Below are 16,200 nucleotides of genomic sequence, written 5' to 3'. Positions count from 1 at the left end.
TTTAAGGTAAAAGACTAGATTCATATGCGTAATTGGGCGGGGGGGGCTGGGTGGGAGGCAAGCTGGACAAATCTGCTGGGTAGAGCGACACAGGCAGTGCCACAGGGACGGGGAACATTCAGCAGTATTTGCACAGACGAGCAGAGAAGTTGATATTTGATTTGCCAGCAGAAGAAAGACACTTGCTATTCTTGAGCAAAAACCTGTCATGGCAAAATCAATATTTCGGAAAGATGAATCTAAAGCTTCTACATAGAAAAGACTGGAGAATAAAAGAACAAAGCAAGACATTTAATTAGGCAGCTTTGGCCTTATTCAGGCACTCACCAAAAAGCTGGAAAGTTGGAAATGAGAAGGAAGGGGCTGAACCAAGAGAAACGTTAGGCAAAAAATTAACAGATCTTAGAAACAGACTGAATACAGGGAGACGAAAATATTGGAAAACACTGTTACATTAAGACAAACAATGAGGCTGTTAGAATATAGAGTCGGTTTTAAGAGGGAAAGTCAATTGGTTAAGTTTTGGGCGTGTTGAGTTCAAGGTGAAATATGATATATCTCTGATCCGACTTAAAAATATTTTTTTTTATTTATTTTTTTTTATTTTTATTTATTTATTTTTTTTTTTTTTTTGAGACAGAGTCTCACTCTGTTGCCCGGGCTAGAGTGAGTGCCGTGGCGTCAGCCTCGCTCACAGCAACCTCAAACTCCTGGGCTTAAGCGATCCTCCTGCCTCAGCCTCCCGAGTAGCTGGGACTACAGGCATGTGCCACCATGCCTGGCTAATTTTTTGTATATATATATTTTAGTTGTCCATATAATTCCTTTCTATTTTTAGTAGAGACGGGGTCTCACTCTTGCTTAGGCTGGTCTTGAACTCCTGACCTTGAGCGATCCACCCGCCTCGGCCTCCCAGAGTGCTAGGATTACAGGCGTGAGCCACAAAAATATTTTTAATATATACACTCTATTGATTACTAGGGGGCAAGGAGGAAATATACATAAGAGAACCGACTAGGTCTAGGTGACTTCATTATAACCACTGGAAAAATGACTCAATAAGACACAATTTCATGGTACCATCCTCATATACAAAACAAAACATAAATCCAATATTCACTTTTATAGAACAAGGTTTGCATCTTACTTAGCTCTCTGATATACAAGCTACACAAACAAAAAAAAAGGTTATTACCTAGACAGAAGAAAAGTTCAAATAATAATAAATTATAGAAGCACACACACACATACCTGAAGTCAAAGGGGATTTGGAATTTCTTGCTGTAGGTCCAGTTATCCAGGGAGATCCATCTGTAGTCAAGGTCATTGAATCTATAGTAAGGGTCCTATTGGTACAAGATAAAAATGATTATGCTAGTTAGCTAAATATGCAAAAATAAATCAATGAAATAAATTATCAGTAACAGCTATTTATCACCTAAAAGTTAATGAACTCTTGGCCTAGTAGCATAAAAAGGTCAGATCATTAACACTGAAAAATGTAGGGGAAAAATTCCAACAAATTACCTAAAATGAAAGTGTCCCTAGGTATAAATAATACAGTTTCATTATCAAAGAACTTGTGTGGAGATTAAGATTGGCTTCCCAGCCGGGCGCGGTGGCTCACGCCTGTAATCCTAGCACTCTGAGAGGCCGAGGCGGGAGGATCACTCAAGGTCAGGAGTTCAAGACCAGCCTGAGCAAGAGCAAGACCCCGTCTCTACTAAAAAATAGAAAGAAATGATTTGGATAGCTAAAAATATGTATAGAAAAAATTAGCCGGGCATGGTGGCGCATGCCTGTAGTCCCAGCTATTCGGGAGGCTGAGGCAGGAGGATCACTTGAGCCCAGGAGTTTGAGGTTGCTGTGAGCTAGGCTAACACCATGGCACTCTAGCCTGGGCAACAGAGCGAGACTCTGTCTCAAAAAAAGAAAAAAGATTGGCTTCCCTTGCTGAAAGCAAACAGAGAAGCTCCAACGTCTCGGCAGGGAATCAGAAAACGAGCCTGCGGTCTCAGTGCCCTGCGCTTCTTACTCTACTCAGCAGTAAGCCCCGCTGGCCTCTGGGGGGACGCTCCTTCCCTACTGCCCAGCGGCCAGCAAGACCTCCTCCTCCTTGGATTCATTTAGCATTTGCTACTTTTCACTTGGCTTTACTAAGTAAGCACAAAAGGGATCTCTACAGAGAACACACAGGCAGCACAGATACTGTCGAACTCACAAACTTCAGACCAGGAAGCTGAGAGAGAACGACGTGTGCCCGTAAACACAGTTTTGCTGGGGCACAGCTAGGCCCCGTCCTTTACATGTTATATGAAGCTACTTTTAAGCTATAGTGGCAGAGTTGAGTGGACATGGCAGAGACCGCACGTCCCACAGAGCCAAAAATATTTACTCTCTTGCCCTTTACTGCAAACATTTGCCAGCCCCTGCCCTAGAAGCCTGGCCTGCTGAGGGGCTCAGAGATGCTGCTGTCTCTGAGCGTACAGCCCCAGCTCCTCCCTGTCATAGTCCTTAGCAGGGCTCCCAGACAGGAGGCGGAGCAGGAAGTGGTAAGCGGAGCTTTTCTGTCCATCTGTCTGTGCGTGGCACGTAGAGGGACATAGAGGGAAAGCGTGCGGGCACAGAGGGGCTTCCCCTCCTCTGTCAGTGACAGGGCCAAGGGTCACTTCCTTAGGGACTGCAGCTCCAGGTGCAGAGGACAAGCCAGCTTTGTCCCCATTGCACGGAGGCAGGAGCCGGGTGAGCAGGTCGGGCTGGCAGCGGCTGCCCTGGGCACACATCTGCAAACGGCGCGACAACATCTCGGAGCGTGCAGCAAGATGAAGATAAGCGTCTGCCAGAAACTGCTCCTGACTGGCAGAGAGATTCTGATAAGCACTAGGGGACAGGGTGCCTGATGAGATTGCAAAACCACAGGTAATCGCCACACTGACGTTTAAGGCCTGGTTAATGGAGAGGTCTGTGCTGCCCGGTGGTGTGTGCCAGGTGTAGCCAACTTGCTTCCTTTTCCGCCCTTTTGTCAGGCAGGACCCGGCCTGTCCATGAATAAACATGGGACAAATACTCACGCACGCGACTCAAGAGCCACCTGATTATCTGCATGGCCACGTCTCTCCGCCCAGCCCTATTTATAACTCCACGCTGCAGCTTGTCCAAGGCAGTTAAAAATAGCACGAGGAGGAAGGCTGAGGGCAGCTCAGCCACGGCACGTCAACACCGCAAGCCCGGGGTGACCGAGGACGCCACCGGCCCGCAAGAGTCCCCTGTCTGTCCCCCAGCTCCCCGAAGGACGCTGTACGTTGGGTTTTAGGGGGCAGCCTTCCCAGATACATTTTTGCTAACCAGAATTTACAAGTTACAATTTTTCTCTTGAAAGAAGCCGATGTGGAAAAACTACATACTGGCTGGTTCCAACTATATCACTTTCTGGAAGTTAAACGAAAGTTACAGGAGGCCGTTGTTTTGGACTGAGCTCCTGCACTAGGCCCAGCAGAGCAGACCAAACCAAAATGGAGTCAGTGATGCTAAGTATCAGTTCATCAAACTGAAGCTTTAAGAAAGCAGGTAGAGCCCCACACAGACCCGCTTTCCCTGAAAACAGGAGATTCCAGCCGGCCCCAGTGAGGAAGTCCCTCTGCTTTAACCCTTACAAGAAAAGTAACAAGAAGTAACCTGATGTCAATCAATCAGACTTGTTCCTTTTGTTCTGTTTCCTCGTTCCCACCTTACACTGCTCCACCATGGCCCAGTGGGAGTTCTCACTCTATTCTGCAGAAATGGAGGCTGCCCTGATTCCCGAATCATGAATAAAAGCCAATTAGATCTTTAACTAAAGTTGTTGTAATTTTGTCTTTTGACATGTAAAACGCAAAGCTATGGAGACGGTGAAAAAAATCACAAGTTCCATGGGTTAAGGGGGAGGGAGGGATCAATAAGCAGAACGCATAGGATTCCGAGGGCAGTGAAACCATTCTGCACGACACTACAGCGGTGGGTGCGTGTCGTTGTACACTTGTCCGAACCCGTAGAATGTGCAACCCAGAGTGAACCCTAACGTGAAGCGTGGACTCTGCGTGATAACGATGCGTCAGTGTCGGTTCCTCCATTGTAACATGCGAACCAGTCTGACCTGAGACGTTGGTGACGGGGAGGCCACGCGTGCAGGGAGGCAGGAGGTGTACGCGAAACTCCCTACGCTTTCTGTTAATTTTGCAATGAACCTACAACTGCTCTAAAAAAAATCGTCCATTAAAAATTCTTCTCTTGCTAAGGGAAAATACCTTACCCAAGAAAAAAGGTGCAAAGTCTTAGATTACTAATAATTACTATTCCAAATGCTAATCAACTTACTTTGGTTCCAGATTGGTCTGGCCCCCTTTGATCACATTAAAATTCTGAATCCTGTTTAAAGCAAGCAGCAGCTCAGGGTTATCTCGTGACTAAGAACCCAGGCAAGTTGCTGAGTTGTTAAGCAAACCCATGAACCCTAAAGCCAGTAACAGTATCATTTATTGACAATTTACGATCTATCAGCCTCTAAGATAGGCACTCATACACTCTTACCTTCCTAATAAACATGTGCAGCAAATGCCATTTTATAGAAGCAGACACTAAAGGTTCAAGTGAAGTGACTCTCCTAAAGCCCCACGACTAAGCGAAGTATGTACATCCAGCCAGGAAACCAACCCAGCCTGACACCAAGGTCTGCATTCTTTTGACTACATCACAATGCCTCCTGCTGCATATATTTAATATTTACACTCTATACCAGATAATAACTGCAGCAACAATAATACAATAGCTAAAAGTGACTACCTGTGACTCTCCTGGGGTAGGTTCTGCTATCATTGCCATTTGCTAACAGAGTCCAAGGCTCGAGGTCAAATGGCTATTAGGTGGTGGCACGGTGACTCAGAACCAGGCACTCTGGCTCCAGAGTCCATATGCTTAGTCATTACCTAATACGACCATTAGTGTCACAACACCTTCAATAGTCACAATGTCAGGGCTACTCACAAAGCAGGAACCATGAGCTAAACATGCCACGTGTGTTCCCCAGCTAGGTATTTATAATTGATACTTACCATACTTCCTGTACATCAACAAATCAAGTGTCATCAGAGCATGTGAATGACAGTCTCATCAGTGTCATTTTCTCTGTAAGCTTCTGGACTCAGTCTGTTTGATCTGTTTACAGACACAGGTACTACTTAACCACACAGAGCTTTTCCACTCCGCAATTCTGTTTCCGTCCAATGCAAGCATTGGGCTTTACCGCAGACAGAACGACCTCAGGCGGATTTAAATGGAGAAAGCCTTTATAACCGCATCATTTACAGGCATTGTTTTCTTAGACACTTAGGTAAAAATAAGTAAATAAATGTTAAAAACTTTATGCAAAAACAAGCAAAACTTTGATTAAGATACATAGCTATTTGGGGCCGGGTGCGGTGGCTCACGCTTGTAATCCTAGCACTCTGGGAGGCCGAGGCGGGAGGATCGTTTGAGGTCAGGAGTTAGAGAGCAGCCTGAGCACGAGTGAGACCCCATCTCTACTAAAAATCAAAAAATTAGGCCGGGCACGGTGGCTCACGCCTGTAATCCTAGCGCTCCAGGAGGCCGAGGCGGGTGGATCATTTGAGGTCAGGAGTTCGAGACCAGCCTGAGCAAGGGCGATAATCTGTCTCTACCAAAACAAATAGAAAGAAATATCTGGACAACTAAAAATATATAGAAAAAATTAGCCGGGCATGGTGGCGCATGCCTGTAGTCCCAGCTACTCGGGAGGCTGAGGCAGGAGGATCGCTTGAGCCCAGGAGTCTGAGGTTGCTGTGAGCTAGGCTGACGCCACGGCACTCACTCTAGCCTGGGTGACAGAGTGAGACTCTGCCTCAAAAAACAAACAAACAAAAAAAAACCCTTAATTTGTAAAAAGCAATAAAACGATAATTCAGAATAGCGGTTACCTTGAGGGGAGGTCGGCAATGGCACTGGGAAGGTAACTGCAGTGACATTGTGACGTGCAGGCTCATGAATTAGGTCGCGGGTGCGTGGGTATTTGTTTAATTACTGGACTTTAAAATTCATAAATGCATGGATGTCTATAACTTTCCATGTATCAAGTACTACATATTAATAATAATAAATAAATCCAAGAAAATGTTCACGGGAAGCTAGGCTGCCCTAAACTGCGCAGAGGTACTTATGTGTTCCATGCAGAAAGCGGCTGCACTCTCCAAACCTCAGTTTCTCCATTGGCAAATAGGGTCTTCCGCTATGAGTCTTACTTCAGGGGTGCAGTTACGAGAGCTTGCCAGCCCACGAGTCAGGCAAAACCTTTGGGCCAGCCTTAACGTCACCTTTTCCTAAACTCCTTAAGTTAGTAAATACGGCTTCCCATCTCACACTGTTCTAGGTACAAAGAGCTGCAATTTGAGGAGACTCCTTATTTTCTGGCCAAAGAGACTGCAATTTTTTTTTTCTTTTTTTGAGACAGAGTCTCGCTCTGTTGTCCAGGCTAGAGTGAGTGCCGTGGCATCAGCCTCGCTCACAGCAACCTCAAACTCCTGGGCTCAAGTGATCCTCCTGCCTCAGCCTCCCGAGTAGCTGGGACTATAGGCGTGCACCACCATGCCCAGCTAATGTTTTCTATATATTTTTAGTTGTCCAGCTAATTTCTTTCTATATTTAGTAGAGACGGGGTCTCGCTCTTGCTCAGGCTGGTCTCGAACCCCTGAACTCAAACAATCCACCCGCCTCGGCCTCCCAGAGTGCTAGGATGACAGGCGTGAGCCACCGCGCCCGGCCTTAAAGGGAAAACAAGACAAACAATTTGCTTAGCCCTCTTCTAAGTCCCAGGCCTTGTGAAGGGGCTTCAAGGAGACAGAGAGACAAATGACACCTCACTGCAACGTAGCGGTGGATTTCCCGGGACTGGCACTCATGACAGGGGAGGACAAAGGCCTGGGGAGGGATTCTTAGCTGACAGGAGGGGTCGGAGGAGGAGATCACACTGGCTCAGGGAGTGAGGCTGCGCAGCTGAGCGGCCCACGGGCGAGAGGAGGCCGATTTGGGCCCCAGCTTCACCTCCCCACCGGGGGGTCCTCGTGCAGCTCAGCAAACATCTCTGTACCTGTGTTTTTTCGGTTCTAGAATGCAGAAATAATCGTAGCAATCACACCTACACGTCTCACAGGGGCAGTGTGAAGACTGCAAGAGATGATTATGGAAAGTGCTTCCAACTGTCCCTGGCACACAGCGAGCCCTCTGTAATGACACTGTCACCTCTGTCATGTGTGCTGGTAGGAAGTGATTTCTAAGATAGATTAAACTCAAGACAAACCTCAGCGTAAAACAATATATACTCTCATCTGTAGCGGGGAAATACATAAAGCTCTATACGGTATGTGTCTGTGTATGTTTATAACATGTATGGAACAATACACCAGAAACTGGCCACCAGCAGTCATCTGTGTGGAAGGGACACAGGGATGGGGGACACTTGGTTTTCATTATATAGCTGACCTGTAATTTTTTTTTACTATTTATATCCGTTACCTGTTTCTAACTGACCTCTTTTTTAAAAAGAAAACAATAGGCTGGGCGCGGTGGCTCACGCCTGTGATCCTAGCACTCTGGGAGGCCGAGGCGGGAGGATCGCTCGAGGTCAGGAGTTCGAAACCAGCCTGAGCAAGAGCGAGACCCCATCTCTACTAAAAATAGAAAGAAATTAGCTGGACAACTAAAAATATATAGAAAAATGAGCCGGGCATGGTGGCACATGCCTGTAGTCCCAGCTACTCGGGAGGCTGAGGCAGGAGGATTGCTTGAGCCCAGGAGATTGAGGTTGTGGAAATTACACAAACACGCGCACATGACAGGGCCAAGAACAGTCATTGCACGTGGAAGACGTCAAATAAATATTATAATGAAAATGAAATTTGTAGTCTAGGTGGACGACACACACTTGCACGTGACAAGGACCAGCCAGCACCCACCTGAAAATTCAACCCTTGGGTGGTCCTTGGATTGTCAGTGCCGGGCCACGGGAAGCAAACCCTCCCATTCCCCACACACACCTCGCGTGGCATCAAACAAGAAAGTGTATGTCCAGGTTTAAGAACCAGGATTTGGGGCCGGGCGCGGTAATCCTAGCACTCTGGGAGGCCGAGGCAGGAGGATCGCTCAAGGTTGGGAGTTCGAGATCAGCCTGAGCAAGAGCGAGACCCCCGTCCCTACTAAAAATAGAAAGAAAATTAGCTGGACAACTAAAAAATATATATAAAAAATTAGCCGGGCATGGCGGTGCATGCCTGTAGTCCCAGCTACTCGGGAGGCTGAGGCAGGAGGATCGCTTGAGCCCAGGAGTTTGAGGTTGCTGTGAGCTAGGCTGACGCCACGGCACTCACTCTAGCCTGGGCAACAGAGCGAGACTCTGTCTCAAAAAAAAAAAAAGAATGTACTTATGAGTGACAACGTGCAGATTAGGGACTCCATAGACGACTCCTTGGACAAAATGATTAAGGCTAGCTTGTTAATCAGATGTATAGCTACTACGATATAATCTTATACTTTAAATTTTATAAATTTGCACATCTAAAATATATCCTTCTCTGGCTATTTGCCCCAACTGCAAGTGAAGAATATAAGGTAATAATAAAATTCAGAGAAAAAGTACTAAGCATCTGATGCCTATGACTTTTTTAGTATATGCGTATATTTATATAGTAGTAATATATTTTCTTCTATTTTTAAGTGTAGATTTTGAGTAAGAACACATCTTTTTTTTTTTTTTTTTGAGACAGAGTCTCACTCTGTTGCCCAGGCTAGAGTGAGTGCCGTGGCGTCAGCCTAGCTCACAGCAACCTCAAACTCCTGAGCTCAAGCGATCCTCCTGTCTCAGCCTCCCGAGTAGCTGGGACTACAGGCATGCGCCACCATGCCCGGCTAATTTTTTCTATATATATATTTTTAGCTGTCCATATAATTTCTTTCTATTTTTAGTAGAGATGGGGTCTCGCTCTTGCTCAGGCTGGTCTCGAACTCCTGAGCTCAAACGATCCGCCCACCTCGGCCTCCCAGAGTGCTAGGATTACAGGCGTGAGCCACCGCGCCCGGCCAAGAACACATCTTTATAAAGGTATTTATGCAGTTACTAGAAATTATTCTGGATCTGTATTTATAGACCCAAATACAGAAAGATACTCACCATATATTTTAAATGAAAAAGTAGCTCACAAAACTATCTTAGGGAATGATTTCATTTTTACTATATATTATTGGATTTGTATATAGTTAGAAAAAATCTGGAAAGATAAACACTAAAAATTTTACAGCAGTTACTTCTCCTTTGTAGCATGCTTTTTACTGGTCTGTCTTTTTCCTTTATATTTTCTGCATTAATTTTTTGTACAATAAGCATTAAATAAGTTTTTAAAATAATTTTATAATTCTTTTTAAAAAACTGAGTAAGAAAATAATGTCAGTATATGAGCACTTAGTGCATGATAAAAGGAATATTTTAAATGTAGACAAAAGAAAAATTGTTCAAATCATGAGATATAAACAACTAATTATTTGGAAAAACTCATATGAATCAAAATGTTTTAAATATAAAAAGGAAGCATAAAGATACTTGGTAGGAGGTGCAAGGGAGCTAGAATTACTTTCTAAGCAAACTATCAAAATAGAAACAACCATAAAAGAAAAACTTAAAAGATTTCAATATATAAAAACTTAAGGCTGGGTGCGGTGGCTCACGCCTGTAATCCTAGCACTCTGGGAGGCCGAGGCGGGAGGATCATTTGAGCTCAGGAGTTTGAGACCAGCCTGAGCAAGAGCGAGACCCCGTCTCTACTAAAAAAATAGAAAGAAATTAGGTGGACAACTAAAAATATATAGAAAAAATTAGCCAGGCGTGGTGGCACATGCCTGTAGTCCCAGCTATTCAGGAGGCTGAGGCAGGAGGATCGGTTGAGCCCGGGAGTCTGAGGTTGCTGTGAACTAGGCTGATGCCACAGCACTCTAGCCAGGGTGACAGAGCGAGACTCTGTCTCAAAAAAAAAAAAAAAAAAAAAAAACCATCTAGATGACAAAATACATCATTAATAAATGGGAAATTTTTGAAAATATATAACAAGTAGGCCAGGCACGGTGGCTCACGCCTGTAATCCCAGCACTTTGTGAGGCCAAGGCAGGAGGATCACTTGAGGCTAGTTCTGACCAGTCTGAGCAACATAGTGAGACCTCAGCTCTACACAAAATATAATATTAATAATAAAAAAAATTAGCCAGGTGCAGTGGCCTGTGCCTGTCGTCCTAGCTACTAGGGAGGCTGGGGCAGGAAGATCCCTTAAGCCCAGGAGTTGAGCCTGAAGTAAGTTAATGATCACGCCACTGCACTCCAGCCTGGGCAACAGAGCAAGACCCTGTCTCGAAAAAAAGAAAGAAGGAAAGAAAGAAAATATGTAACAAGCAAAGAGGTCTTACAAGTCTATATTAAAGATGAATAGCCAATGGAAAAATAGACAAGACAAATAATAAACCCCAAATCACATAAAATAAACATATAAAAGGATGGCTGGGCGCGGTGGCTCACGCCTGTAATCCTAGCACTCTGGGAGGCCGAGGCGGGTGGATTGCTCAAGGTCAGGAGTTCGAGACCAGCCTGAGCAAGAGCGAGACCCCCGTCTCTACTAAAAATAGAAAGAAATTATACGGACAACTAAAAATATATATATAGAAAAATTAGCCGGGCATGGTGGCGCATGCCTGTAGTCCCAGCTACTCGGGAGGCTGAGGCAGGAGGATCGCTTGAGCCCAGGAGTTTGAGGTTGCTGTGAGCTAGGCTGACGCCACGGCACTCACTCTAGCCTGGGCAACAAAGTGAGACTCTGTCTCAAAAAAAAAAAAAAAAAAAGGTATTTGACCTCACTATAAATTGTGTTTGTTTTTAAATAATATTCAAATCTAGCACCTAAAATAAGCATCTGATAAAATGATGATGGCAATGTACAAACGGTACAACTTTTACAGAGAGCAGCTTAGAAGTGTATATTAATATTAAAAGACTAAAAAAGTGCATACCCTTTGAATCAGCTACTGCACTTCTCAATATTTGTCTAAGAAAATAAGGCTGTATAGTGAAATCTGGTTAAAAGGATATTCATCAAAAAACAGAAAATATATGGGCAAATCTAACTATCTAATAATAAATGATTAATTACAAGTGATGGTAATCATGTATAATGGAATTTTAAAAGAGCCATTAAATATGGTTCGTAGAAATACGTTTACTGCACGTAAGAGCATCACGAAATGTTAAATACAAAAAGTTGTTCAACTTCATATTTAAATATTTGTAAATGAGTATGCGTAGAAAAATTCTGAATGGATATACTGTATTTTCTTTTATGTTAATAGTGGTTATCTAGGAAAGCCAGGTTTCCAAACTTTCTTTTTCTTATGTACCTATACTTTCTAATTTTGGTATACTGAGACTATCTTTTAAAAAGAAAAAAAGGTTTTCAAGACTTACACCAGTGGGAAATTGCATAAGAAAACTGAGAACATACCCAACACGAGTTCCTTTACCTTGCACGTAACATATCCTGTGGTAATAAATAACCAGGTTTTCTGCCTCACTAAACGTGACTTCCCACAAAATAGGAACTCAAGTCTTACTCGTGTCTTTCTTATTCCTAGTGCCTTTTGTAGTGTGTTGCATAACAGTAGGCTGAATGAATAACCCTTAACTGGGAGGCCAAAAGGCCCTCCAAGCAACCTAAGGTTCAGATTCTTTTTTCTTTCTCTTTTTTTTTTTTTTTTTTTTTGAGACAGAGTCTCGCTCTGTTGCCCGGGCTAGAGTGAGTGCCATGGCGTCAGCCTAGCTCACAGCAACCTCAAACTCCTGGGTTCAAGCGATCCTCCTGTCTCAGCCTCCCGAGTAGCTGGGACTACAGGCATGCACCACCATGCCCAGCTAACTTTTTCTGTATATATTTTTAGCTGTCCCTATAATTTCTTTCTATTTTTAGTAGAGACGGGGTCTTGCTTTTGCTCAGGCTGGTCTCGAACTCCTGACCTCGAGCGATCCTCCCACCTCGGCCTCCCAGAATGCCAGGATTACAGGCGTGAGCCACCGCGCCCGGCCCTAAGGTTCAGATTCTGTGTAGGGAACCCAGACAGCCACCTGTGAAACAGCCAAGGCTGGCCACGCAGCCTCTCGGTAAACGTAAATTCCATTTTCCCAACACCTCAGATCAAAAATCCTGACGTTTTCCTCGAGTCTTCTTTCCCTCTCTCCTCACACCCAGTCCACAAACAGATCCAAGGGAACAAATCCTGTCGCTGCTACATTTAACATGTGTTCTTACAACCAGCCTCACCATTTCGCTGCCACCACCCTGGTCCCAGCCAGAAACCACCTCTTGCCCACAGACCTGCAGTTGGTCCCCTCGCTGTCCCCATGCTTCCACTCCTCCACACTGTCGCCTTGGCATAACAGCCAGCATGACGTTTGACAAGGCAAGCCTAATCGTGCCACGCTAAGCGCCCAAGCCCCTATAACTTCCCTTCACATGTAGAATAAACGTGTTTTTATTTGCCAAAGCGTTTCTTGTGGCTCGCAAGCCCTTCATGGCCTGTCCCAGACGCCGCTTTGAGCCCCTCTCCTTCCCTGCTGGCTTGTGGGGCTCCAGCCACGCGGCCTGCTTACCATTCCTGGAACTCGCCTCCGCACCACAGGGCCTCTCGCCCCCAACTCCCATCTTTTTTTCCCCTCTTTGCTGGGAATACACTTCTCCTTAAACGTGACCTTATCAATAAAGGTCTCTGCTTAAAAGTCAACTTATCAAAATGGCTATGCTTAACCACTTTTTTGAAAAAATTGCAATCCTTTCCAACCAGACTTCACTCTCTTCCTCTAATCTGCTTAATATTCCAGCCTGGGAGACAGAGAGAGACCCTGTCTCTTAAAAAAAAAAAAAAAAAAAAAAAGTACTTAAGTTTGCAAATGATTTACTTTAAAATATATATCTACTGGGTAGCAGTCAGCGTCATTTACAGCAGTTACTTCCTTATTGATATATATGTTGGGGGGAAAAACCTGAGTACCAGACCAGAAATTCTGCATGACCCTCGTTGACCATCCTGTCACTGAAGTAAATTGAGAATGATACTCTTGAAAGTCAGCCACAGTGCTGCAAAAACACACGATTTTTCAAAAGACCAACGTAGGCACAGCATACTACAGAACCCAGGCTGTGGAGTTGGGCCCAGCTGGGTTAGAACTCTACTGCTGTCAGCTTAGTTGCTGCATGATCTTGGTCATGCTCTCTAACTTCTCTGGACTCCAGGGTCCGTATCATCCATAAAATGCAGATAAGAAAACCTGCTGCGTAGAGCTGTCACGAGAATTGAGACACTGCACAGGTCCGTCGACTGCGAGCACATCTTGGCCCAAGCGAAGAGAAGACGAGAGAGAACAACGTGCAGCTAATGGAGCCGCAAGCGCAGCGGATGGAAGTCCCACTCCGCGGTCCCCGAGAGCAAACGCGCCTTTCTTCACATCCCAGTCAGCCTTGAGGGCTATTTAGCAATGACACCGGCCCTGACAAACCCAACTTTGCTCTTGCGGGTATTGTCCTCAACCTACGTGCTGCGTCGATCTCAAATCCGACTCGCTTAAAAACGAAAATGAAAAACCGACACATTACTCCACGGAGTTGACCCTTGCGTGGCAAAAGGCTGCTGTCCCCCGCGGCGTGCAGACGGTTGACACCGCAATGCCCCGCCTTACGCTCGCCAGCGACAACGCGCCCTTTGTGCGCACGCTCGGGCCGAGACCCCGCAATGAGCAAACCGCCGGCAGCAGCAGTTTGCAGGATCTAAACTTCCGCTTTCCGCGGTGGCTGGTGTCCCGGCGTGGGGCGGTCAGTCTCCGTCTGGCCCGCACCCCACCGCCCGGGCGTTTCCCCCGACAGACCACAAGATGAACGGGAATTAGCGCCAAACCGACAGGACCGGCCCGGGCCCCTCCGTCCACCAGGGCGACGCGCGCGCGGCCGCACACGGTACCTGGATCAGGCCCTGCTGGAACAGGGCGCTGTGCACGCAGCCGGGGACCGCCCCGGGCAGCTCCAGCGAGCCGTTCCCGCTGCGGATGCTCCAGCTTCCCCGCAAGCTGTAGCTGCGCGCCCCGGCAGCGGAGCCCGCGCCGCACACCGCGAGCAGCAGGAGAAGGTGGGGGCGCATCTCGGGCCGGCGCCCCGGAGCCCCGAGCGGTCCGATCCCGGCGCCGCAGGGGACCCGCGGGGAAGCCACTCCTCCGCTCGCTGGGAGCCCGGGCTCCGGCTGTCCCCGCCCCGAGACCCGGCTCCGCCCCCGGGTCAGCTGCGCTCTCTCCCCGCGGCGCAGGAGGCGGGTGACGGGTGCAGTCGGCGCCGGGACCCGCGGGAAGCCGGGCGTCGCGGGTGCGGGAGCTGCGCCCCTGTGAGCGGCTGCAGGCTGGGGGTCCCCGAGGCCTGCGCCCCCTCAGCGGTCCTTCCCGCTGCTGCGGCAGATCTTCCCGCTGCTCCGGCAGATCCAGCGGGAGGCGAGAACCTTGCACGGGAATTGGGACACAGATCCCTGGGCGCAAAGTGGCTCGAAGCCGTGGGAGATCGGGACCCACAGCGCGTGGAGATCACGGCTAGACGGGCTCCTCGCTCCTTCAGAGAAGCCAAGCGGGAGACAACCCACCGCTTCCCTTCCGCAAAAGCTATGCAGACCCTGGTCCGCGGGGCAGGGGCGCGCCGGGCGGCGGTGACGGCCCCGCCTGCAGGGAGCCCGGACGGAGCAGACACGCGCCGCAGGCACCGGATCCCCGGGCTCCGCGCAGGGCCGGGCCCAGGGAACGCACCGCACGTTCGCGATTGTTCGCAGCTGCCGCCGTCCCGGGCTTCATAAAGCCCCGCGAGCGGGGCTGCGAGGGTCCCGGACCTGCCGGACCCTCTGCGCTCCCGGGCTGCGGGACTCGGGCGGGCCGCGAAACCTCCGACACCTCCGTTCTGTGCACTCGAAAATGTAGGCAGTTACTCCTCTTTCAGGTTATTATAAGCATAAAATGAGTTAACACAGATGATCGTCCCTAGCGGTGCTACCGCACCCAAGAAACACCGCAGTGATTTCGGGCCTTGTAGTCAAACGGTCCACCCCATTCTTGCGGTAACAGTGGTCCCAGAAAGCTGAGAGGGAATGCCACGTGGGTAAAACAGACTGATTTATTCCCGTGTTGTTATTTGCCTTATTTTTATACCTGGGAAGAGTCCTCGAAGAGAAGTTCTCCTCTCATCAAATCCAAGCTGTGTTTTGCCGTTTAAGAACGGTGTTTTGCAGGGTCAACGTCTTGGCTTTGGGAACAGTATCCAGGCCACGCCCCTGGCTTTGCAGCTCAGGGAACGGGTCTAAAGAGGTCAAGTGACTGGCCTGTCGCACAGTGGCAGACAGGATCGGAACCCTCCTCTTCTGGCTCCTGCTCTCCTTTCGGTGGCGCCCACTGACGCGACAGGGCGAGGGCTCCAGCCTTCCTCGCTCCGGGAGCGTTTTTACCTGTGACGGGAACAAAGCTCTCAATTCAAGTAATATGTCGCAATTCGTGGGCTGCAGCGGCCAGCGTGGTCTGCAGCACTGGTAGCCAGTCTAGCGGCAGGGGATGTCTTCGTATGTCCCAGAGAGTCTGTTAAGCCAGATCACAGGCCAATACCTCCTAGCCCGTATGTGTGGATACAGTCTGTTGTTCTATTAAGAAACACTGAACAGAAATCATTTTTTAGAATAAAAACAAAGATAGAGACTTATCATTGCTCCTTTCAGTTCAGGATACAAGGTTACTTCACTTTGAGAATAGAGAACATTCAAGAAAAAAGCAAAATCCTGGCCGGGCGCGGTGGCTCACGCTTGTAATCCTAGCACTCTGGGAGGCTGAGGCAGGAGGATCTCTTGAGGTCAAGAGTTCGAGACCAGCCTGAGCGAGAGTGAGACCCCCGTCTCTACTAAAAAATAGAAAGAAATGATTTGGACAACTAAAAATATATAGAGAGTCTTACCTGTGTAGAGTGCAGTGGAGTCATCATAGCTCACAGCAACCTCAAACTCCTGGCCTCAAGCGATGCTCCCGCCTCAGCCCCCTACATAGCTGGGACTACACTAGTTAGTTTT

At 47.5% G+C, this 16,200-nt stretch overlaps 1 protein-coding gene across 2 annotated transcripts in view; it reads right to left on the bottom strand.

Moving 5' to 3' along the window:
• The window catches only part of MANBA (mannosidase beta), a 116,600-nt gene extending 102,283 nt beyond the window's left edge, over window positions 1-14,317 (bottom strand). For both annotated transcript variants that reach the window (XM_069485466.1, XM_069485465.1), the window contains exons 1-2: window positions 14,080-14,317; window positions 1,252-1,346 (exon numbers count right to left, since the gene is read on the bottom strand). In XM_069485466.1, coding sequence (XP_069341567.1) covers window positions 1,252-1,346; window positions 14,080-14,256 — 272 coding nt within the window. In that variant the 5' untranslated portion in view covers window positions 14,257-14,317. The remainder of the gene's footprint in view (window positions 1-1,251; window positions 1,347-14,079) is intronic.
• Between the last annotated feature and the right edge of the window lie 1,883 nt (window positions 14,318-16,200).

This window comes from Eulemur rufifrons, chromosome 13 (assembly GCF_041146395.1).
Source record: "Eulemur rufifrons isolate Redbay chromosome 13, OSU_ERuf_1, whole genome shotgun sequence".
NCBI lineage: Eukaryota > Metazoa > Chordata > Mammalia > Primates > Lemuridae > Eulemur > Eulemur rufifrons.
This window is presented reverse-complemented; position numbering and strand designations above follow the sequence as displayed.